The sequence below is a fragment of the Delphinapterus leucas genome, chromosome 2 (genome assembly GCF_059928025.1).
Source record: "Delphinapterus leucas isolate spDelLeu-1000000601 "Yukka" chromosome 2, BTC_Dleu_Yukka2, whole genome shotgun sequence".
Classification (NCBI taxonomy): domain Eukaryota; kingdom Metazoa; phylum Chordata; class Mammalia; order Artiodactyla; family Monodontidae; genus Delphinapterus; species Delphinapterus leucas.
In genome coordinates this window covers 142916-167422 of record NC_143130.1, presented here as the reverse complement: position 1 = coordinate 167422, position 24507 = coordinate 142916, and the positions used below count along the sequence as shown (strand labels likewise).

The window sequence follows — 24507 nt, the reverse complement described above, 5'->3', positions numbered from 1 at the left end:
ACAGACAACATTTCTTATATGTAGAAAATCCTAATGATTATATTCCATACACATACAAAAATATTGTTAGAATAAGTGAATTCAGCAAAGTTACAGGATATAAAATCAACATGCAAAACTCAGTTGCATTTCTATACCCTAGTAATGAACAATCCAAAAATAAAAATTTTAAATATCATTTCATTTACAATAGCATCAGAAAGAATAAAATACTTTTAAAATAGATGACAATGATAATAATAATAATAGTATTCAGGAATAAATTTAACCAAGGAGCTTTAATAGTTATACACTGAAAACTACAAAACACTGCTGAAAGAAATTAAAGAAGACACAAATAAGTGGAAAGACATGCTGTGTTCATGAGTTGGAAGGCTTAATATTGTGACGATGACAATACTACCCAAAGCTATCTACAGATCCAACACAATCCAATAAAAATTCTAATAGCTTTTTTTGCAGAATGGAAAAGCTGACACTCAAATTCGTATAGAATTACAAGAGGCACTAAATAACAAAACAATATTGAAAAAAAAGAATAGTTGGAGGACTCAAACTTCAAAACTTACTACAAAACTACAATAATTAAAACAATGGTACTAGCATTAAGTACAGACATTGAAACCAATGTAATAAATAGAGAACCCAGAAATAAACCCTCACATATATAGCCAACTGATTTTCAACAAGGAAGCCAAGACCATTCAATAGGAAAAGGCCAGTCCTTTCAACAAATGATGCTCAGAAAACTAGATATCCAGATGCAAAAGAATGAAGTTGGACCCTAACCTTACACCATATACAAAAGTTAGCCCAAAATGGATCAAAGATGTAAATGTAAAAACTAAATCTTTAAAACTCTTAGAAGGATAGGAAAAATTTTTCATGACATGGGATTTGGCAAAGATTTTTTGGATATAACACCAAGAGCACAGGCAACAGAAGAAAAATAAACTGGACTTTATCAAAATTAAAAACTTATATGCATCAAAGGGCAACGTCAAGGGAGTAGGAAAAAAAACCTCACAAAATGGGAAAAAATATTTGCAAGCCAGTTATCTGATAAGGGATTAGTATTTGGAATATATGAAGAATGCCTATAACTTAACAACAGAAAGCCTTATTCAAAAATGGGGAAAAGGATTTGAATAGACACTTCTCCAAATAATATACACAAATGGCCAAAAAGCACAGGAAAAGATGCTCAACATCATTATCCATTAGGGAAATGCAAATCAAAACCACAATGAGACACTACTTCATATCCATTAAAACAGCTATAATTAAAGAAAAAAGTGAAAAATAACAAGTGTTAACAAGGACATTAAGAAATTAGAATGCTTGTGCATTGCTGGTAGGAATGTAAAATGGCACAGTCACTGTGAAAAATAGTTTGGCAGTTCCTCAAAAAACTAAAACTAGAATTACCATATAATGTAGCAATTCCACTCAGGGACATACCCAAAAGAACTGACAACAGGAACTCAAACAAATAATTGTACAACAATGTTCACAGCAGTATTATTCACAAAAGGCAAAAAGTGGAAGCAACTCAAGTGTCCATGGACAGATGAATGGATAAACAAAATGTGGTATGTACATATAATGGAACATTATTAGCCATAAAATAGAATGAAATTCCAATACATACAGCTATAAAATGGAATGAAATTCTGATATATGCTACAACATGGATGAACCTTAAACACATTATGCTAAGTGAAATAAGCAAATTACAAAAGGACAAATATTGTATAAGTCTACTAATACAAGGTATCTAGAACAGGCAAATTCGTAGAGACGGAAGGTAGAACAAGTTACCAGGGACTGAGAGGAAATATGGAGTGGGAGTTATTGCTTAATTGGTGGAGTTCCTGTTTGAGGTTATGAAAAAGTTCTGGAAATGGATAGTATTGATGGTTGCAAAACAATGTGAACATAGTTAGTGCCACTGAATCATACACTTAAAAATGGTTAAAATGGTAAATTTTATCTTATATATATTTTCACAATAAAAAATAGATAACCGGAGAATCCTATATCTATGAAAGAATTTAAATCTGTGGATAAAACCTTTCCATGAAAAAACTCCAGGCCCCAAATGAATTCTACTGAACATTTAAATAATAATCCATTACAAACAAACTCTTGCAGGAAACTGAAGAGGAATGAATACTTCCTTAGTCAGTCTATGAGTTCTATAGTACCATGATACCAAAACCAGACAAAGACACCATAATTAAAGAAAACTACAGATTACTATCCCTCATGAACACAGATGAAAATCGTAAACAAAATTTTACCATAAGTCATCCAAATAGGTGAAAAGAACAGTACAGCACAACCAAGTGATGTTATTTCAGAAATGAAAGGTTGATAATAACACGGGGAGAAAAAAAAACAATGTGGATTTTACTATTTTAAACCAAAAAAGAAACTTCATATGAACATCTCAACAAATGTGGAAAAGGAATTTAACAAAATCCAACATGCATTCCTAATGAAACCTCTCAGTAAACCAGAAATAGAAGGAAACTTCCTCAACCTGATAAACAGCATCTATGAAAAGATACAACTAACAGCACACTCAGTGGTAGAGACTGAATGTTTTCCCCTTAATATCAGGAACAAAAGAAGGATATCAGCTCTCATCACAACACTGCATTGGAGATCTTCAGCCAAGGCAATAAAACAAGAAATAAAAGGCATCCAGATTGGAAAGGAAGAATGTAGAAACCCAATGGAATCTATGGGATTAAAAAAGCACCTAGAACGAATAAGCAAGTTTAGCAAGGTTGGAGGACACTAAATAAACATTTAAAAAATCAACATTATTTCTATATAATAGTAATGAAAAGAAACAATATTTTTAAAAAATTTACTACCATTGTACATAAAAACCTATAAAATACTTAGGGCTAAATCTCACAAAAGATGTGAAAGGTATGTATGTAACCACTCTGAGGCATTTTACCTGCACCTAAAGGTCTCAGGTGTTTTTGCTGCAGCACCTACAGCACTGTGACCTCAGGAGACCCCAGAAGCCAGGAAATAGGGTCAGGCCTGGGCCTCTGGGGTGGGAGCACTGAGTCCAGGATGCTGGACCACCAGAGAATTCCTGTGCCCAGGGAATATTAATTGGCGTGTTCTCTCTTGGAGATGTCCAGCTCGACCCCAAGACCCAGCTCCACCCAACTGCCTACAGGCTCCCATGCTGGAACACCTCAGACCAAACAACTGGAAAGACAGGAACACAGCCCCACCCATCAGCAGACGGCCATCTAAAGTCATACTGAGCCCACAGCCACCTCTAAACACACCCTCTTGACACGGCCCTGCCCACCAGAGGGACAAAACCCAGCTCCACCCACCAGTGGACAGGCACCAGTCCCTCCCACCAGGAAGCCTGCACAAACCCCATGACCAGCCTCACCCATCAGGGGCAGACACCAAAAGCAAGCAGAGCTACGATCCTAAAGCTTGCAGAATGGAGACCACAAACACAGAAAGTCAGACAAAATGAGGTGGCAGAGAAATATGTTTCAAAGGAACAATATAAAAACCTGAAGGACTATTAAATGAAGTGGAGATAGGCAATCTACCTGAAGAAGAATTTAGAGTAACAATAATAAAGATGATCCAAGATCACAGAAAAAGAATGGAGGCACAGACCAAGAAGATATAAGAAATGTTTAACAAAGAGCTAGAAGATTTAAAGAACAAACAGAGATGAACCATACAATAACTGAAATGAAAAATACATTAGAAGGAATCCATAGCAGAAAAAATGAGGCAGAAGAACAACAAGAGAACTGGAAGATAAAGTAGTGGAAATCACTGCTGTGGAACATAAAAAAGAATGAAAAGAAATGAGGACAGTCTTAGAGACCTCTGGGACAACATTAAACCCACCGATATTTGCATTATAGGGGTCCCAGAAGGAGAAGAGAGAGAAAGGGCCTGAGAAAATAATTGAAGAGATTATAGCCGAAAATTTCCCTAACATGAGATAGGAAACACTCAAGTCCAGGAAGCACAGAGAGTCCCATACAAGATAAACCCAAGGAGGAACTTGCTGAGACACATGTTAATCAAACTAACAAAAATTAAACAGAAAGAAAAAATATTAAAGGCAACAAGGGAAAAGCAAGAATTAATATATAAAAGAATCCCCATAAGGTTATCAGCTGATTTTTCAGCAGAAACTCTGCAGGCCAGAAGGGAGTGGCATGATATACTTAAAGTGATGAAAGGGAAAAAACCTACAACCAAGAATACTCTACTGAGCAAGGCTCTTGTTCAGATTTGATGGAGAAATCAAAAGCTTTACAGACAAGCAAAGGGTCAGAGAATTCAGCACCACAAAACCAGCTTTACAAAAAATTCTAAAGGAACTTCTCTAGGCAGAAAAGAAAAGGCCACAGCTAGAAACAAGAAAATTATGAATGGGAAAGCTCACCAGTATGGAGGTTCCTTAAAAAACTAAAAATAGAAATACCACATGATCCAGCAGTCCCACTCCCAGGCATATATCTGGAGAAAACCATAATTTGAAAAGATACATGCACCCCAAGGTTCACTTCAGCACTATTTACAATAGCCAAGACATGGAAGCAACCTAAATGTCCATCAACAGTGGAACAGATAAAGAAGATGTAGTAGATATATACAATGGAATATTACTTGGCCATAAAAAAGAATGAAATAATGCCATCTGCAGCAACATGGATGGACCTAGAGATTATCATACTAAGTGAAGTAAGTCAGACAGAGAAAGACGAATATCATTATCACTCATATGTGAAATCTCATTTTTAAAAAATGATACAAATGAATTTATTTACAAAACAGAAACAGACTTACAGATTTCAAAAACAAACTTATGGTTACCAATGGGGAAACATAGAGTGGGGAAGGATGAATTAGGAGCTTGGAGTTAACATATACACACTACTATATAAAAAATAGATAACCAACAAGGACCTACTGTATAGCACAGGGAACTCTACTCAATATTCTGTAATAACCTACATGGGAAAAGAATTTGAAAAAGAATGAATGTAAGTATATGTATAACTGAATCATTATGCTATATACCTGAAACTAACACAACATTGTAAATCAAATATACTCCAATAAATTTTTTTTTAAAAAAGAACATTATAAGTGAAAATTTAAAAAAAATGAGCCATACACCTAGTGTAAAATACAAAACTATAAAACTTCTAGAGGAAAATGCGGGAGAAAATCATTGCAATCATCTGTTGAGCACAAGATATAACACTGAAATCATTATCCATAAAAGAAAAAAACTGGTAAGTTGGATTTCATCACAATAAACAACTTCTGCTTTTAGAAATAACCTGTTTAGAGAATGACAAGAGGAGCCACAGACTAAGAAAAACACATTTACAAAGCATATTTCATCTAATAATGGACTTATATGCAGAATATATAAAGAACTCAAAGCTCAACAATAAGAAAAAAACCAATTAAAAACTGAACAAGACTTGGACACTTCACACACACACACAAAATATATACATATGGATAGCAAATAAGAACTTTAAAAGATGCTCAACATCATAAGTCATTAGAAAATGCAAAGTAAATCACAATGAGATTACCAATACACACCTATTAGAATGATTACGATGTAAAAGTCTGACCATACTAAGTATAATGGATGGGGCTACAGAAGAACAAGAAAGGGGCTTCCCGGGTGGCGCAGTGGTTGAGAGTCTGCCTGCCGATGCAGGGGACACGGGTTCGTGCCCCGGTCTGGGAAGATCCCACATGCCAAGGAGCGGCCGGGCCCGTGAGCCATGGCCCCTGAGCCTGCGCGTCTGGAGCCTGTGCTCCGCGACGGCAGAGGCCACAACAGTGAGAGGCCCGCGTATCGCAAAAAAAAAAAAAAAAAAAAAAAAAAAATATATATATATATATATATATATATACACACTGCTAGTGGGAATGTAAAATGACACAACCACTTTATAAAAAAATGGACAGACTGTTTTCCAAAGTTAAATATGCATTTACCATATGATCCAGCAATTCCATTATTGGGTAATTACTCTAGAGAAATAAAAATTAATTTTCATGTAAAATCCTGTACTTAAATGTTTTTAACAGGTCTATTTATTATCACCAAAAACTGGAAACAACCCAAATGTCCTACAATGGGCAGATGACTTAACCAGCTTAACCAATGGGCAGATGGAATACAACCCACCAATAAAAAGGAACAAACTATTGACACACAAAAACTCAGAGGCAGTTCAAAGGCATCATGCTAAGTGAAAAAACTCAGGTTGGAGGTTACACACGCTATTCTATTCCATCTATATGACATTCTCAAAAACACAAAACTGTAGTGATAAAGACCTAGCAGTGGCTGCCAGGGAATAGAGACGGGGAAAAAGTGTGCCTGAAAAAAGATGGCACTAGGGGAACTCTTTTGGATGTTGGAACTGTTTGGTATCCTGATTGTGGTAGCGATTACATAACCATATACATTTGTTATAACACATATTAAATTCAAAGAACTCTATACGCCCAAAGAAGTCAATTTTACTATATCATAATTAAAAAAATATTGCTATCTACTTGGAACATAATAGATCAAAAATACTTTCTGAAAGAATAAATTATCAGAGAACATGTAAAATTTCTGCTTCTTTCCAATTTATTTTGCTGCCGAAGTAAAGATTGATGTTGTAAAACTGTTCCATGGGATTTTAAAATAATTAGTTCTTCATTCAAAATATTTCTTGACTGTGTTATTCTATTTCCCATGACCTTATCTGTATCTTTTGGATCTATCTAATTATGAAAGAGATATAACAAATCTCCTAATATAAATGTATTTTCATCAAATTCTTCTCTTGTGTTTTAAACAGATTTGCTTTTATATATCATTTCTGTGTTTGGTGCCTACTTGTTTATGACTATTATAGCTGTTTTGTTAATTAATTTGGCTTTTCATCATTACATAATATCCTATTTGATCTTGTCCAGTGCATTAGCCCTGAATTCTACCTTAAATCATGTTATATTACCACCTGTGCTTCTATACTGGTGCATCCCTTTATTTCAACCTTTCCATATTTCTTTTAAGTACTTTTCAACTCCAATCTGGCAATGTGAATTATTAGGAGAATTGGACCCATTTACATTTAATTAACTGATAAATCTAATTTTGCTGCTTCCCTCTTATGTTTAGCATTTCTGACATTCTGTTCAAATCTGTGTTTGATCTTTTTCATTGCTGAGTTGTATTTCTGTGCTGTAATTAAAAGAATACCAAGTCAGGAGGCTGGATTTAGTCTCAGCCCTCTTACTAAGGTCTCGATAGCCAAGAGCTTATTAATTAATCTCTTTAAGTCAATTTCCCCCTTCTCATGAAAGAATATAAAAATTCCTGGTTTATCTGCTATTTAGTTATTTTGGGGGAGGGGGTAGAGGATAACAGGAGAGGGGGCATCAAGACAGATACGATAAAACCTTTAAGGATCCAAGGAGAACAAGATTAGGAGGACCTAGATCCCCAAGTCTCAGTTTACAAACAACCTAAAAAGTATTAACAATGAAATGTGCTAAGTGCTCTGCTCCCCCAGAAGACAGAGCTGAGAAGGAGTGAGCACTGGAGGCGAGGAAAGACGGTGAACAAGGTTACAAAGATCCGAGTCTGGGAAATGAAGAGACACCAGGGCTTTCCGTGGAGACTACTTAGAGGGAAAAATGGTTATGGTGCCTGATGGTCTTATGGCGGCTAGCAGTAGCAAGATAAGAACATCTGGAGGGGAAAGAGGAGTGTGGAGGAAGGTCTTGTCAGAAGTAGGCTAAATTCTGAGGCTAACCTGACTCTTGCTGATGGACATGAGGCTGGCAGAGGGGTGGGTGGCTTTAATCCAAATGGAAGTCATTATCCAATAAATAAGAAATAAAATGACCAAAAAAAGCCTGAAAATTAGGAAACACATTCCTAAATCAAAGATTTCAAATATTCAAAGAGGAAAGCAAAACTGAAAATTTAAACTATGCAGAGAGCAATGAAAAACAAACAGCCTATCACAACCTATGGGACACAGTAAAACTTGTTCTTAGAGGACATCTTTATTAAAGAATAAAGACTAAAAAGAAGGGAACTTAATACTCATCTTAAGAAACTAACAAAATAAACCAAAATAAAAGTAGGAAGGAGAAAGAGGGGAAAAATAAAGCAATTCCTCAAACAATAAAATAGATACATTCCTTAAGGAAAAGACAGACCAAAAAAATGTACAAGTTTAGAAATGAGGGAACATGAACACAGATAATGAAGAGTTTAAACGAATACGACAGGGACTTCCCTGGTGGCCTGGTGCTCCCACTGCAGGGGGAACGGGCTCCACCCCTGCTCGGGAACCAAGAACTAAGATCCTGTGTACTGGCCAAAAAAAAAAAAGATACTACATGCAACTAACTTAACAAGTGAGTTGGGATTTTCCTTCCTAGCTGCACTCCTAAGACTGTCCTAAGAAACAGACAACCTGAAGAGGTTGTAACAGTGAGGAAGAAGCTGGATCAGACTGACTCAGATGAAATATAACCTTCATAGAACAGATAATTCCAGTAGTATTTAACCAAGTAAGGACAATTTAAAAAGATGGAAAGCTCCTTCATTGTATAAACTAATACAACTTTAATACCAAATTCTGATTTTTTAAAAATACAAAAAATGAGAGTCCATCTTACATATAAAAATAGATGTAAAAATTCTAAATTAGTCAACAGAATCCAGAAATACATCAAACAAAATGAGTGAAGGCTTATCTAGGAAAGCAAGGACATTTCAGTATAAAAAGGTCTATCAACCATTAGTCAGTGCTGAAAAGGCATATAAAAAACATCACAACCTTTCCTAATAAAGCCTCTAAGTAGAATGGAAGAAAGAAACAATCTATATATGATCAAGACCATTTGTCATTATTCTAAATAAAGAAATGTCAGAGCCATTTTTATTACTTTAACATGTTTAATTGAATGAAATATTATGAAATAGAATAGTTCTATTTTACTTTCTGAATTATCTCATATTCCCAAGTATTAACAAGATTATAAACATTAAACGTTAAACAAGATATATAAACTACTTTGCATTTTAATTAAATTATCTTTCTGTTAAGTAAGCCCAAACTATAAGGTAACTTGTGTATGAAATCTGTCTGACACCTGCCCTTAGAAGCCAAACAGTCATGGGTATTTCTAAAAACTTACCAAGGGAGTGATAAGAATCACTGATCTAAAGTCAACTAACAACAAGCAAAATTTGTCTAACTTTAGTTGAAATGTATCAACCCTCAAAAAACACTTTCACATATTGTAACAATTATAAGTCTTAAAGATTAAGAAATAGTTTGTGAGCCTGTCTTAAGTAGAGAGCCAGTTTTTAAGTTTTCTAATTTTTGTATTTGAAAATTTTTACTTAAAGTGCTCTTTTTGTATTCAAAGGTTACCTAAAATAGGGTAAATTAAAAAAAAAAAAAGCAAATTTTGCCTATTTAATCATACTATATAAAGTTAATGTAACTTTCTATATCCATGCTTAAATTTCAACCAATTGTATCTATGCAGTTGATTAAATACCTCAGGTAAAGACCTGATTAAGCACCATCTTATGGCCTGACCATAGCAAAAAGAGAAATCTAATGCTTATTATTTCCCCCCCAAATATTCCCATGTAACAAACAAAAACCTGGTCAAAATATTCTTACAAAAAAAAAAATATTCTTACAATTTTGTCTGTGTGTTTATTTTTATGTCAGATACGTTACCTCGGATTATATATCATTAAATATTGGTTGTGTTTCATTATGTTTCTTCTTTTAAGACTCAAACATACTATGTAAAATCTCCTTTTCTGATTTCCATATCTATCATTTTCTCACTCTAATTTGTTTTAATATTCTTATTCATTTTGGTAAATTCTACCCACTTTTCCATTCCTAGCTTCTGTGTTCTTTATTGTGTTTCCCAGTTTCTACTGTCCCTTGTGATCCTTCCAATCTCACCTTCATTTCAGTGATGATTTTATTTTCTTATCTTTTCTTTCTTTCCACTCAATCAGCTCACACTGCATTTGCTCATGTAGTCGAACTATCTCTTCCCCGACCTCTTATATCACTGTTTTGTGCTCTCACTGATAAATATTTCCATTAAGCCTTTTAAATTCATGGCAAAATGTTTGGTCATTATTTTCATCTTCTTTACAGCAATATTTTTTTCTGGTGAGGATTCTTCAACTGTCCTTTGTTTTTCCATTCCTTTCTTCCTTTTCGATTCTTGAATGGTGGTAGTGGCCTTGAGCTGGATTCTTTTTTACTAAGTCATAGTTGAAAGTGGTGAGGTTTTCCTGGACAAGCTATTTGCAGGAGGTTCATGCAGAAAGCCATAGTGGATCAGTTCTGCACTGGAAAAATTTTGTCTTGATTCAGGGTTTTACATGAGAATCAGTTAGTTTTTTATTTCTCAACATTCAGAGGAGATAGGCAACCTAGAGGTTTTTGAAAGGCATCTATCTCCTCCCCTACTGCTACAGAGACAGACAAAATGCAAAAATGGCTGGTTTGTATGACTCCTTGTTTGGCTTCACCTTCCCAACTTCTTAAAACCAAACCAGATGCAGGGCAACTCCTGCCATTAGCTTAAGAAGCCATTTTGCTTTTGCAAACAAGGGATATATGTTTTGCACCTCACAGTGGGCCTCTCAACCTCATGAAGCACCTCTTGCTGGCTCTGAGCTCTGCAGCCCTGGCATCGCCTACTTTCTCCTACAGGCGGCCTGTCTGGTCCCCACTGCTCTTGGCAGCCATTCCACCTATTTTGTGGCTTGGTGTTTTAGCTGCCTTCTAGTATAGTGGTCTACGGGGTTGGGGTTTTGGTTTCTCCCTCTCTTTGTTATTAGTCAATTGCCAGAAAGCAGAAGATGAAAATGCCAACTCTACAGTACCATCTTCAAGCCACAAATCCGATAACTACCTTAATAGAGTATTTCATACAAGACAGGAACTTGAGTGTCTCACTGTATTACTGAAAGATAAAGGTGTGCTTTCCTATTATACTGGGAGGTAAATACTAATTTTCATATGGCCATTAACAACTGGGCTAATTATTTTTATTTCAAAAACTCATGTATATTGGTTATAACCTAGGGCAGAAAGTTATCTGATGCCGAAATGTAAAAGATACTTTTCAAGACCCAAGGCCCATCGGGGGAACAAATTATGTATATTCTCATCAGTATGCTACAATCTTAGTATTTGCTTTTAAAGCAAAGCCTTTTTAGTAATAAAGACAACGAATAATCTGTCAATCTGCAAGTCCCCAGTTACATTTGGGTTTGAAATGAAGACAGATAATTTATAGTATATATAAGATCACTCCCTTAGGAAAATTTTAACTCTAGGCAAGTTTATTTTCCTGCCAGTTATTATTCTTCTACTCCTCGCTTATCCAATAACAGGTATGTTCTGAACAAAATCAAGTTTTATTAATAACTGATTTTTTAAAGGAGCAAATGATATACCAAAACCAAATTAAATAGATTTTGAATTACTAGTGTTTTAAATGATTCCCTTTTACACACATAACAGTAAATCTGTCAATGTTAACATGTCATTCAAAAGCTAAGTAATGCCTGATATAATTTATTAAACATTTAGAGGCACTGTGACCTCATACTGATAGAAAGAAACAAAGAACTCTTCTTTACAGAATTCTAAATAAGAAATGGAGATGGAAGGATGGAATTTGAAAAACCACAGCTGGACAACCACCATAGTTGGAATGACAGGATGACAGTTTACAGTGGAGAGACTTGGTGTACATCATCTTAAGGAACCAAGTCCCATCACAGTAATGGCACAAATATACACCATGCTCTGACAAGCACTTCTGAGGAATTCCTGACCAAAATGCATAACCTGAATCTAACCATGAAGACACACAGACAAATGCAATTGAAGGATATTCTACAATAACTGGCCTGTATGTGCTCTTCAAAAATGTCAAGGCCATGAAAGACATAGAAAGAGTGAAGAACTGTTCAGATTAAGAGACTAAGGAAAAATGACAACAAAATTCAATATGTGGGCTTCCCTGGTGGCACAGTGGTTGAGAGTCCGCCTGCCGGTGCAAGGACACGGGTTCGTGCCCCAGTCTGGGAAGATCCCACATGCCGTGGAGCGGCTGGGCCCATGAGCCATAGCCACTGGGCCTGCGCGTCCGGAGCCTGTGCTCCGCAACAGGAGAGGCCACAACAGTGAGAGGCCCGAGTACCGCAAAAAAAAAAAAAAAAAAAAAAAAAATTCAATATGTGATGCTGGACTGGATTCTGGACCAGAAACAATTCTTTTTCTTTGGTATATAAGACATTAGTGGGACAACTGATGAAATCTGTCTGTATACAGGAGAACTGTATCCATGTTCATCTAGAGAATACACATTAAAGTACTTAGAGGTTAAAGACATTGAAGACACTCTGCAATTTTCTCTCAAACAATTTGAAAAAAGCAAGAATACTGTGTATGTGTATGTAGACAGTGAATAAGGCATATGTGATAAATGTTAACATTTGGGGAATTTGATTAAGATATACAGGAATTCTTTGAACTATTTTTAAAACTTTTCTCTAAGTATGAAATTATTTAACAATAAAAAGGAAAAAAAATCAACCCAGTTAATAGAAACTCTTTATTTTGCCTAATAATAACACAAGGATCATCTTTACTACATTCTACTCATCAGATCATGAAATTTTAGAGCTGGAAGAAAAATGTATTCTCTCACCAAAATTCCTCAACTTACAGAAGACAAGGAAGTGAATGACTTGCTCAAGATGACAACGTTCAAGGCAGAGCCAAGACTATTATCCTGCTCTGACTCAGCTCTTCCTACTGCTGCAAGCTGTCTCTTGTTCCTTTACATTGTCACCTACTCCCTAAACATGTGACACCAGAATATTTAGCTCTGTCTTCTCATATATCCTAATAAGCTGGTGTGACAAACCACTTTCAGGCAATCTAAATTTCATTTTTAAAAGGCAGTTATGTATTACTGCTTCTAACAGTCTTTAATAACTAATATCAATAAATATGCTGCCAGAATACATGCCAGATACTGTACTGAGTGCTAAAAATACAAAATTAACACACTCTACTGCTGGGTGATACTGCTAGGTCCATTATGACAGAGACCAAGTCTGCATTATTGAACATTATAACCCACCTCTTAGGACAGTGCCTGGCATGCAATAAACATTCAAATGACTGTATGCTGCTAAATAACAGACAACCCATAGCACAGGAATGTGTATACAGATAATCGTAATATCCGCAGTGTTAATAAAGTACCACGAGACAACAGAAAAGGACGTTCTTTTGCTTGGTGAGATCTACAAAGGCTTCAGAAATTTAATGACTACCAAAGTTAAGACTTGAAAGACAAATAAGATTTTGACAGACATGGAAGCAATGGGGTGGTGAGAGGATGGGTAGGGGGAGTTAGATGAAACAGCCTGAAGCAAGAAAATATTTGGCATTTCTACTAAATTTTTAAACATAGGCTTACCTATTGTTGCTGCAAGCTCTGGATCAAAAGTATCATCTGTGAACCTCAAGAGCAGGCTAAAAGAGATGTTAAAAAGACAGATTAGTAATTTGGCTTTTCTTTCTAATCACTTGATAAATCTTCCTGATTGTTTTATTTCCTCACTAGTTAGATGCAGATAAGAATAGCTGATGTAGTCCGCTCCCACAGCCTCAGGGCAGGTATACACAGAGGAATTAAATTATTGGAACGGCAATTAAAGAGTCCCAAAAGCAAAGTAGTTTTTACTAGAAAATATGTTCCCTATGCTCCCCTGCTCAATTCCCCACGTGTGAAAACGACTGTGTTTTTGCTTTTTTATAACTGTATTGGTATGTCCTTCTGAGAAAATGATATTAGCAAACATGTGACACTTTAACTGACATGGACAAAAAGGGGAAAAGTAAGTCTTTTGGAATGCAACAAATTAATTTTTTAAAAAATCTAATGCATAATTCACTCTGAATTCAGGTAAAAACAGAAAGGTGTGAAGTCTAGCATTTTGAAACAAGTAGTTAAGACTATTACCCAAGTGGAAAGAGATAAAATAAAAAGTGAAGGCAGAAAGGTCACATGATGGCCAGAGCAGGTAGCCTCTGGCAAATGCTGGGTAGGGTGTATGAAATCAAGGAGGCAACATGGAGCTACCAAAAGCTTTCACCGAAAGGAATGGCAGGAACTTCTCTTTATCTTGAAAACTTAATGCCAGCAATAAAATGCAAGAAAAACAACAGAAGACAACTGCCATAATTATAGTAAGAGATCATGAAGGACTAAACCTAGGAAATGGTAAAGAAACTAGAAAGGAAGGCATGAAATGAAAAGATACCGTAAGAGTACTCCAAGATTTTGTCTCCCAGAATTATTTTGTTTAACATAAGGCAGAAGTGTCAGTTATTAGCTCTTCAAAAATAAAATCTAAGCTTTTGTTAAAGCCCTAGATTTATAAAATTAATCAACTGCCCCTCACGTTATCTCCTAAGTAGGACGAGACCATTCTATTGACCTATTTGCATTAATAAAATCAAGACAATAGCTATCCCATGTCTGAATTGCAGCAAAAAAATGTATGAATATTTCTATAGATTATAATTATTGCTGCTTAAGATTTTTTTTTTTGCCCACAGCGTTGCAAAACATAATGGCCTCTTGGTAGTTCCCGAACCCAGTGTCATTAATTCTATTTGAAGGATTAACTCTCCGTTTCCTGGTTTTGCTTTTTGTTGATCATAAAACCAGCACCACAAAAGCAAAGTAAAAAGAATCATACTGTAGATTTTTCTACTTAACATTGAACACTCTTGACTATAACTCATTTTACTTACCTCCAACATGAATTAGGTGACAGCACTAATAAGAATCTTAAAACACTACTCATAAGAATTTTCTTCTCTGCCCAGCATTAAACTTCAAATCAACAAAGGTGAAGATTTCGCTGAAAATTTCAGTTACTCACAATTTAAGAATAGAAAGGTTGTGTATCTATACTCAGTCACCAAAGAAAATATTATTACAAAAACGTAGAACCTTGTTGAGTAGTAATAATAACACCATAATAACATAAATAATAACAATGGTATTGGCTATTATTTATTAAACATCGACAATGTGGCAGACACTGAGCCAGCGGTTTTTCTTTGCTTGTCATTAATGGTATTTTGTCAGGAAAGACAAGGGTGTAAAGCAACAAATTTTAATACAGACTTCGAGTATAAGGCAGATCTTAGCCAGGGGTAAACTATTAGCTCGAAATGTATTCTAAATTCTATGTGTACATTTTTCTAGGCAGGGAGTCTATTTCTCTATTAGATTTGACAGGAACCCACAACCCGAAAAATGATTAAGAGCCACTGCTCTAAAGGATGTACGTTTAAGCCTTCATATTTTCAAAGTTAAAGGAGCAAAATACTCTCCATGCAGAGCTATAGATGGAAGGAGACCACCAATCCACTTGGAGACCAAATCTGTAATTAATCAGTGCGATTATAACTAACACGCATTTCTCAATTTACAAATGAAATTGGTCAAAAAGGATGGGATATAAGGGGCACAGGAGGGACAGCAACTTAAATAACAGAAGGTCTCTATAATCCCTCCCAGTTTCTGAAACACCTGGCTACTTCTTCACTTCCCTATGGCTAGCCACGGAATCAAAGACCATTACACATTTAACACTTGATAGGGTCTGAGAGATTTCTACCCAACCTCACTTTTCGAACAAAGAAATGAAGGCCTGGAGTGTCTGAGTGACAAAGGTCACACAAGTGGCAGCACCAGTTTCATCATTCTCATCTCCTGGCTCCTCTCACACATGCTCATTACACTCCAAGTACGGAATAAACTGGAAAAATAACCCACTAGTTTGAATTAGTTAAGATGTCCTTCGTTGTGCAATGATTTCTCAACAACACAAGTGATACATCACTTCCACTAACTCTAGATTTATAAAGAAATAGAAACCATTGGTTAGAACAACCCTGTAAGATTATATCCATGACAAGTGTTTTTGTACTTACCTTAAAAAGATAGGCTTCTAAAGTCATTTATTCTCATCTTATCCAGAAAGTGTTCAAAGTTTTTTCCATAGCATATGACATACACCAAAAATGTATATCTAGCCAGAAAAATAAGCCAACTTTCTCCTTAAATGCAATCCTTTCTTGAAAGAGGTAAAGGTGTTAAAATTTTGCAGTGAGTAGTTGATAATTCACCACTAACTATTGAGAAAAAATCTGGAGCACATTAGATCCAAATAAATTTGTTTGGGGGGAGGGAACCAAGGGAACCAGTAAATCCACTTAACAGATTTTACTCTAGAGGAAGAACTTCAGTTACGTGAACACTGCACTGCAGTTAGCTTTCAAGTAATCACCCATCTAACACATTTAGAAAAGGTGCCAATCAACCATGTTTGGGGCTGAACCACATGAAAGGACATTCAACCATTCTTAACTTCAAAATCAGCAATTTCATATGTCTTAACCTAAATGAGGGTCACATCTCAAGAAGAAAATGGTCACAAGGCCAAGGAATTCCTATTAAGACTATGTTTATATATTACCTAGCTTTTTAACCCTCAAATACAATAGATGGTGATCATGAAAATGATTTTATTCAGCCCTTTAAGTAACACACACACACACAAATCATACTATCTTTTTAGCCCATAGTGTTTCATTAATTTATTCCTTCTTAGGTACAAATCCCTCACTCTAACATACAGAGTACATTAAATGAGAGAAACTATGAAAATGTACTGTCATGCTTTAAAAACACATAAAGTTTCAGAATATATTTACAGAGTAAGGTTTCAAATACTCAAGTATTTTATTTCTTTTTCTTTTTTTTTTTTTTTTTTTGCGGTACGCGGGCCTCTCACTGTTGTGGCCTCTCCCGTTGCGAAGCACAGGCTCCGGACGCGCAGGCTCAGCGGCCATGGCTCACGGGCCCAGCCGCTCCGCGGCGGCATGTGGGATCTTCCCAGACCGGGGCACGAACCCGTGTCCCCTGCATTGACAGGCGGACTCTCAACCACTGCGCCACCAGGGAAGCCCTCAAGTATTTTTTTAAAAAAAGTAAGACTTCACGAAGTAATGTGAAAGATAAGTTTATCAGGAGGTATAGCTAAAATATGAAATTGCTTGCAGCTCCTGGAATTTGTATATTATTTGAAGATCAAAGCAGCGTAGAATACAAGGAGCTCGTAATCATTGGGCGAGGATACCTTCACCTGGAGAACTTTGTTCCAGGATGTGGATGAAATCACAGCCCTCTTGCGATACGCTCCAGGCTCCACGTCTTCCCTTGTACTCAACTCTAACTACTGTCAACGTTATTTTCCCCCAAGAAAGAAGAGACACATGCTAATGTGTTCTTTTACCTCTATATGATGCGGCACAATGACAAGTAACAATCACACTTGATTTTCAAAAGCGGCCCACAGCTTAAGCTCTACCTTCTCAGGCTAAAGTGAATTATTTAAGCAATCAGAAGACTGAAGAGTTCTTTCACAGCTGACTCATTTAAAAAAAAAGAAAAAAGAAAAAAAAAAGCGGTTGAGGGGTGCACCATAATAGGCCAGGAATGCGACCTACGGCGTCGCGAAACTTCCCGTGCAGAACTTGACGTATTACGAGGCAGGCCGGCCGAAACCCCAGCGGTAGAGCTACACCTCTCAACTCGCGGGGTGCAGGGAGCCTGGCCCCGGGGTGCAGGGAGCCTGGCCCCGGGGCCCAGAGGCCTAGCCCTCGGCCGAACTCGGGCCCAAGCCCGCCCGCCGCGCCCTAGGCTCCTCTACAGCAAACCGCCGGGCGGGCGGCGGCCCCGGAACTGTTTTCCTCTGGGTGCGACAGGAGGCGAAGCGATCCAGGGAGCCGGGCCTGGCAGAGGCCGTGGACCGGGCGGCGGGGTGGCGGGGCCGCGGGGCCGCGCAGCGAGAAGGCCCGGAGGCCGCGGGCGGAGGCCGCCCCAGCTCGGGCCGCGCCCGGCCGTCGCCGTTTACCGTTCCCGCCGTGGCCCAGGGGACAGCGGCCACCGAGACGGAAAGGGCCCTGTCACCCTCGTCACGGCTCGCAGAGCCGCCTCACCTGGACTTGCCCACGCCACTCTCGCCGATGATGAGGATCTTCAGGGTGGTCAGCACGTCTTCGTCCATCCTGACCCTGCTCCGCTCGGCTCACAGCTGGCCGCCCCGCTCCGCCTCTCAGCCCTTCCCCAGGGGGAGCTGCCGCGCATGCGCCCCGCCCCGCCGGGGCCACCTTCCTTTCACACCGGGTGTTTAGGTTGCAGGAGCCCCGCACGCCCGGGTTCCGCCTGGAGGTAGCTCTGCGTCGGCGCAAACCCAAGTCCCAGGTGTCCTTCCGGGGAGGGCAACTCCTCCCTTGCGCAAGCGCAGAGGGAGGGCGCCGGGTGTGATTTCACCCGGTTCGCAGGCTCTTCCCCTTCTCCAACCCTCATTTAACCGTCCTTTCTTGGTGCACGTACTCGGAAGAGGACTGAGTCAGGGGAGTATGGTTCTCTTTGATTTCAATAGCTGCTCAAGACAGCTGCACTGCAGTGGCAACAGTCTTGTGCGCGAAGGCAGATTATCTTAGTTTTAGGTCCCAGCCACCGTATAACCGCTTTGCATTACCTAGACTTCTGAGCCTGTTCCCCTCAGTCGGCACAATTATACTTCTAACAACAAGACCGGCGTCTTAGAATTATTATGAAGATTAAATGAGTTAATTTCTGACGGTACTTTGTAAACTCAAGTGCTCTATAAAAGGTGTGATCTGGTATTAATAACTTCCTGGCTGTTTGACAAATACCCTTCACACCTCACTTCATATTCAGAGAGATGTAAACCTCACATAAATCAGGTGCATACAGATCTCTGGTGGTGCAACTCAAGCTAACTGTTACTCATAAGAGCTGCTACACCACAACTGCAGGAATGTATGTACATGCTTTGTCTTCTTGGCAAGCTATAAATCTTAGTGAGGGCGCCAAACCTCATGTATAGTAACTAACAAAGTGCCTGGTACGTGGCAGACACTAAATAAACATTAGCCTCCCATCTTATCTTCTTTTACCTGCAGCTAATGCCAGATACAATAGATATTTAATTAAAGAATACATGTTAATAAAAGTTAAAATAAATTAAGGAAATAATCTTTTTAAATACCCAGAAAAGCTCTTGTGTTAGATACCCAAATGGTATCCCACCCGCCGATACCCTTCTCCTCCTTCAGGTCTTTGCTCTAATGTTTCCTTCTTAATGAAGGCTTCCCTGTACACACTACTCGAAATCTGCAAATCCTTCCAACATTCCCTATACCTCTTTCCATTGTTTTCCTGCATGTACTTACTGCCCTCCGATATATACTCTACTACTTTGTTCACTGTCTAATCTTCCCCAAAGAAAAGGGAAGCTTCATGAAGGCAAGGATTTTGTTTTGTTTTGTTCGTTCTACCCTCTGTGTCTAGAGTAGTTCCTGACATATAATATGTGCTAAATAAATATTTGTTAAATGAATTAATTGAATGAACATTCTTCCATTCCTAACTTTGGAAGGTGATGTCAACCAGGCAACCTCAACCTCTCAAAATAGCACTTGAAACCTCAATCAAGACTATCCAGCCTACTTTTGGCCATGGCATCAAGAGCTTATTAGTGAGACTCACAATATTGTCAAGTTCTCCTGCTCTGGGGCAGTGATTCTAAAAGTGTAGTCCCCAGATCCCTAGAGATCCCCTTCAGGGACGAACACAGATCAAACTATGTTCACAGTTATTCAAGATGCTGTTTACTTTTTTCACTCTGGTTCTTTGATACTACAGTGGAGTTTTCCAGAGGCTATATACAGTGTGATAGCAAAACAGATTGAAGGCAGAACCAGATCTTAGAATTCAGCTATTTTCTATTAAGCCAGACATTAAAGAGATTTTCCAAAACGTAAAACAGTGCCACTTTTTCACTAATTTTTTGTTTTAAAATAATTATTTTCATAAACATTTATACTAACTAGTAATAGGTTTATTATGTTTTAAGATGGTTTAATACATATGTTTAAAATTTTCTCAGTTCTAATTTGAATAGTAAATATGAATAGTCATCAGCTCTTTCAAGTCCTCAATAATTTGTAACAGTGTACAATAATCTGTACAACCAAAAAGTTTGAGAACCGTTGCATGGCACAGCTGCCAAGACGTCTCCACGTGGGTGTGTCCAGGTGCAGAAAACCAAGCTAAACATGAATCATGCTGACGTCATCGTCTTCTCCTCTATACTAGCTTTTCCTCCTGATTTCCTTTTTAAGGAATGACATTAACAGCCACTCACCTTCCTCAGCCTCACTACCCACATCCCTTAAGCATCCTGAAATGTATACACTTTCTTCACTTCTACCATCACTGCTAATGTCAGGTCAGCACCTCAGTTTCTTGCTGGATCACCTGCCCTGTTAGCTGCCCCGCTGGCCTTCCTGCCTTCATTCTTCTCTCCCCTCAGGCTCTTCTCTACCCTGCAGTCAAAGTGGCACTGCTGAAGTGCAAACCGAGTCCAGTCATCCCACCTTCTTTTTGTTGCTCACTGCCCTTCCAAGTATTTATTATTTTATCATAGGCCCTGGTTATCCCTCCAACCTCATCTCTTGCTATCTCACGCCTTGTACTCTGTGTTCTGGTCAAATTAAACTCCTTTCATATTTCCAGTGAGCCGTGTTTGCCAGTCTCCAGGACCTTGTCACCCCTTCCGCCTGGAGTCCTCTTCTTTCCTCTGCCCCCAGTCCCATCCCTGCACATACACACACTTTTGCTTGGGCAGCTCCTACTCATACTCCATGTTCCAGTTTTTGGATCTATTTCTCTGGAATGATTTCTCAGGCCTCCCAGGTCAGCATTACATTGTGTTCCGATAGTGTCCTATGCGTCTATTGTGGTATGTACTCCACAGTATTATAATTGCTTGTTCTCCTACCAGAATGTGTGCTTCTTGAAAGCAGAATTGATTAGTGTCCTGTTCACTGTTCTGTCTCCAGCATGCAGTATAATGCCAAGCGTAGAGTAGCTGCTCAAAAAATATTTGTAAATATAAAAACCTCAAATCAACTTCAGAAATTTGGAACAGTGAGGTCTTCTTTTTTTATTTGTTGCTTATATGGGTTGAAGTGTCTCTTGAATCTCTGTCTTGAACATTAGGGGAAGAAAAACCTCGGCAACTCTTAATGCACAACCATTACCAGGTATTGCGAGAAAGGAAGCAAGCATCAGGCACAGGTAAGGCAAGGGAGTATTTTTTGTGCTAAATAGGTGACACAGAAAATAAATGCTCCGGAAATTCAGACAAGAGTAATTGATCACTGAAGCTTAGGGCCACCAGGAAAGGCTTCAGGAAGGAAGCAGGACTTGAAAAGGGGTACAGTTTAGACAAGTGCAAGAAAGGGGATACTGCTTCAGGCAGAATGAATCTAGCATAAACAAAGGCATCAGGACTCTGTAAAATATAACCTTTTAGATGGATAAATCTGGCTATGTACAGGAAGAATTAGGGAACAGACAGGAGTAAAGACATTGTGGACAAAGAATGTCACCTGCCATATCGGTAAACAAAGGATGTTGCCACCACCAAGCTGTCAGCTACTGCAGCCGCACCCAGAGGTGTACCCTGAGGGGGCTCAAAATTGGAAAGAATAGGATACTGGCACTAGACAGTGAAGATGCATATCAAAGGAATGATTTCAATAAGCCCAGACTCCTGCATCTTCCCGTGCATAGAAAAAATGCTAAATCCATTAAATTGAGATGTCTATTTCTTTAATTAGCAGTAATCTTTTGATGTTTGACCACCTGTTTTATGTTTTTTTCCAAAAACTCATATATATGCTGGCTCTTTGCTTACCTCTTTGGAACAGTCCCTCAGAGCTATCTGAGAGACTGTATCCCTGGCTTAACTCCTCTGTTAAGTCAACCAAATAAAATATAATTCTCAACTTTTAGGTTGTGCATTTTGTTTTTAGTCCACAGCATGGAGACCTCATAGGATATTAGGGGAAGACCTGAATGTGGTGGTGATGGGGGTTGGGGACTGGAAATGGAGGCATATATACAAACGACGCAAGGAACAATTGCCCCACGCCCAGTGAAGGATGAGGAGAAGAAAACGGTGAGAAAAGTATCAAGAATTTCTCTACTATTGTAAGTCTCAGTGCGACCAATAAGCAGGCAAACTTATGACAGAAATGGTGACGAAAATGGGTTACATTTTAACCATGTTGAATTTTATGTGAAGGTACACCTTGGAGGCAAAATTTTTCAGAACCCTTTTAGAGCTGTGCTTCTGAAATTCAGGCCAGATAGCAAGACACCAAAACAGAAGTATCAGGAAGATGACATTCCTGGCCAACGGTCTGGCCTGGGGGATCTGTTTCCCATATGCACTGTTTTGTTTTGTTTTTAACATCTTTATGGGAGGATAATTGCTTTACAATGTCGTGTTAGTTTCTGCTGTATAACAAAGTGAATCAGCAATACGTATACATATATCCCCATATCCCCTCCCTCCTGAGTCTCCCTCCCACCCTCCCTACCCCACTCCTCTAGGTGGTCACAAAGCACTGAGCTGATCTCCCTGTGCTATGCGGCTGCTTCCCACTAGCTAGCTATTTTACATTTGGTAGTGTATATATGTCTACACCACTCTCTCACTTCGTCCCAGCTGACCCTTCCCCCTCCCCGTGTCCTCAAGTCCGTTCTGCATGTCTGCGTCTTTATCCGTGTCCTGCCCCTAGGTTCTTCAGAACCATTTTTTTCTTTTAGATTCCATATATATGTGTTAGAATATGGTATTTGTTTTTCTCTTTCTGACTTACTTCACGCTGTATGACAGACTCTAGGTCCATCCACCTCACACAAATAACTCAATTTCGTTTCTTTTTATGGCTCAGTAATATTCCATTGTATATATGTGCCACATCTTCTTTATCCATTCATCTGTCGATGGACACTGACATTGCTTCCATGTCCTGGCTATTGTAAATAGTGCTGCAGTGAACATTGCGGTACATGACTCTTTTTGAATTATGGTTTCCTCCAGTTATATGCCCAGTAGTAGGATAGCTGGGTCATATGGTAATTCTATTTTTAGTTTTTTAAGGAACCTCCATACTGTTCTCCATAGTGGCTATACCAATTTACATTCCCACCAACAGTGCAAGAGGGTTCCCTTTTCTCCACACCCTCTCCAGCATATATTGTTTGTAGATTTTTTGATGATGGCCGTTCTGACAGGTGTGAGGTGATACCTTATTGTAGTTTTGATTTGCATTTCTCTAATGATTAGTGATGTTGAGCATCCTTTCATGTCTTTGGTGGCAGTCTGTATGTCTTCTTTGGAGAAATGTCTATTTAGGCCTTCTGCCCATTTTTGGATTGGGCTGTTTGTTTTTTTGATATTGAGCTGCATGATCTGCTTCTTTATTTTGGAGATTAATTCTTTGTCAGTTGTTTCGTTTGCAAATATTTTCTCCCATTCTGAAGATAGTCTTTTCGTCTTATTTATGGTTTCCTTTGCTGTGCAAAAGCTTTTAAGTTTCATTAGGTCCCATTTGTTTATTTTTGTTTTTATTTCCATTTCTCTAGGAGGTGGGTCAAAAAGGATCTTGCTGTGATTTATGTCGAAGAGTGTTCTTCCTATGCTTTCCTCTAAGAGTTTTATAGTGTCTGGCCTTTCATTTAGGTCTCTAATCCATTTTGAGCTTATTTTTGTGTATGATGTTAGGAAGTGTTCTAATTTCATTCTTTTACATGTAGCTGTCCAGTTTTCCCAGCACCACTTATTGAAGAAGCTGTCTTTTCTCCATTGTATATTCTTGCCTCCTTTATCAAAGATAAGGTGACCATATGTGTGTGGGTTTATCTCTGGGCTTTCTATCCTGTTCCACTGATCTATCTTTCTGTTTTTGTGCCAGTACCATACTGTCTTGATTACTGTACCTTTGTAGTATAGTCTGAAGTCAGGGAGTCTGATTCTTCCAGCTCCATTTTTCTTTCTCAAGGTTGCTTTGGCTATTCGGGGTCTTTTGTGTTTCCATACAAAATGTGAAATTTTTTGTTCTAGTCTGTTAAAAATGCCCTTGGTAGTTTGATAGGGATTGCACTGAATCTGTAGATTGCTTCAGGTAGTATAGTCATTTTCATAATGTTGATTCTTCCAATCCAAGAGCATGGTATATCTCTCCATCTATTTGTATCATCTTTAATTTCTTTCATCAATGTCTTATAGTTTTCTGCATACAGGTCGTTTGTCTCCTTGGGTAGGTTTATTCCTAGGTATTATATTCTTTTTGTTGCAATGGTAAATGGGAGTGTTTCCTTAACTTCTCTTTCAGATTTTTCATC

The 24507-nt window shown here is 38.2% G+C and overlaps 1 protein-coding gene across 1 annotated transcript in view; it reads right to left on the bottom strand.

The window, feature by feature from the left end:
- Positions 1–18376, bottom strand: part of RAB18 (RAB18, member RAS oncogene family) — a 33675-nt gene extending 15299 nt beyond the window's left edge. Inside the window, exons 1-2 of the mRNA XM_022580704.2 lie at positions 18216–18376; positions 13612–13667 (exon numbers count right to left, since the gene is read on the bottom strand). Of these exons, the coding sequence (XP_022436412.1) occupies positions 13612–13667; positions 18216–18283 (124 nt within the window). The 5' untranslated portion in view covers positions 18284–18376. The remainder of the gene's footprint in view (positions 1–13611; positions 13668–18215) is intronic.
- Positions 18377–24507: the final 6131 nt, after the last annotated feature.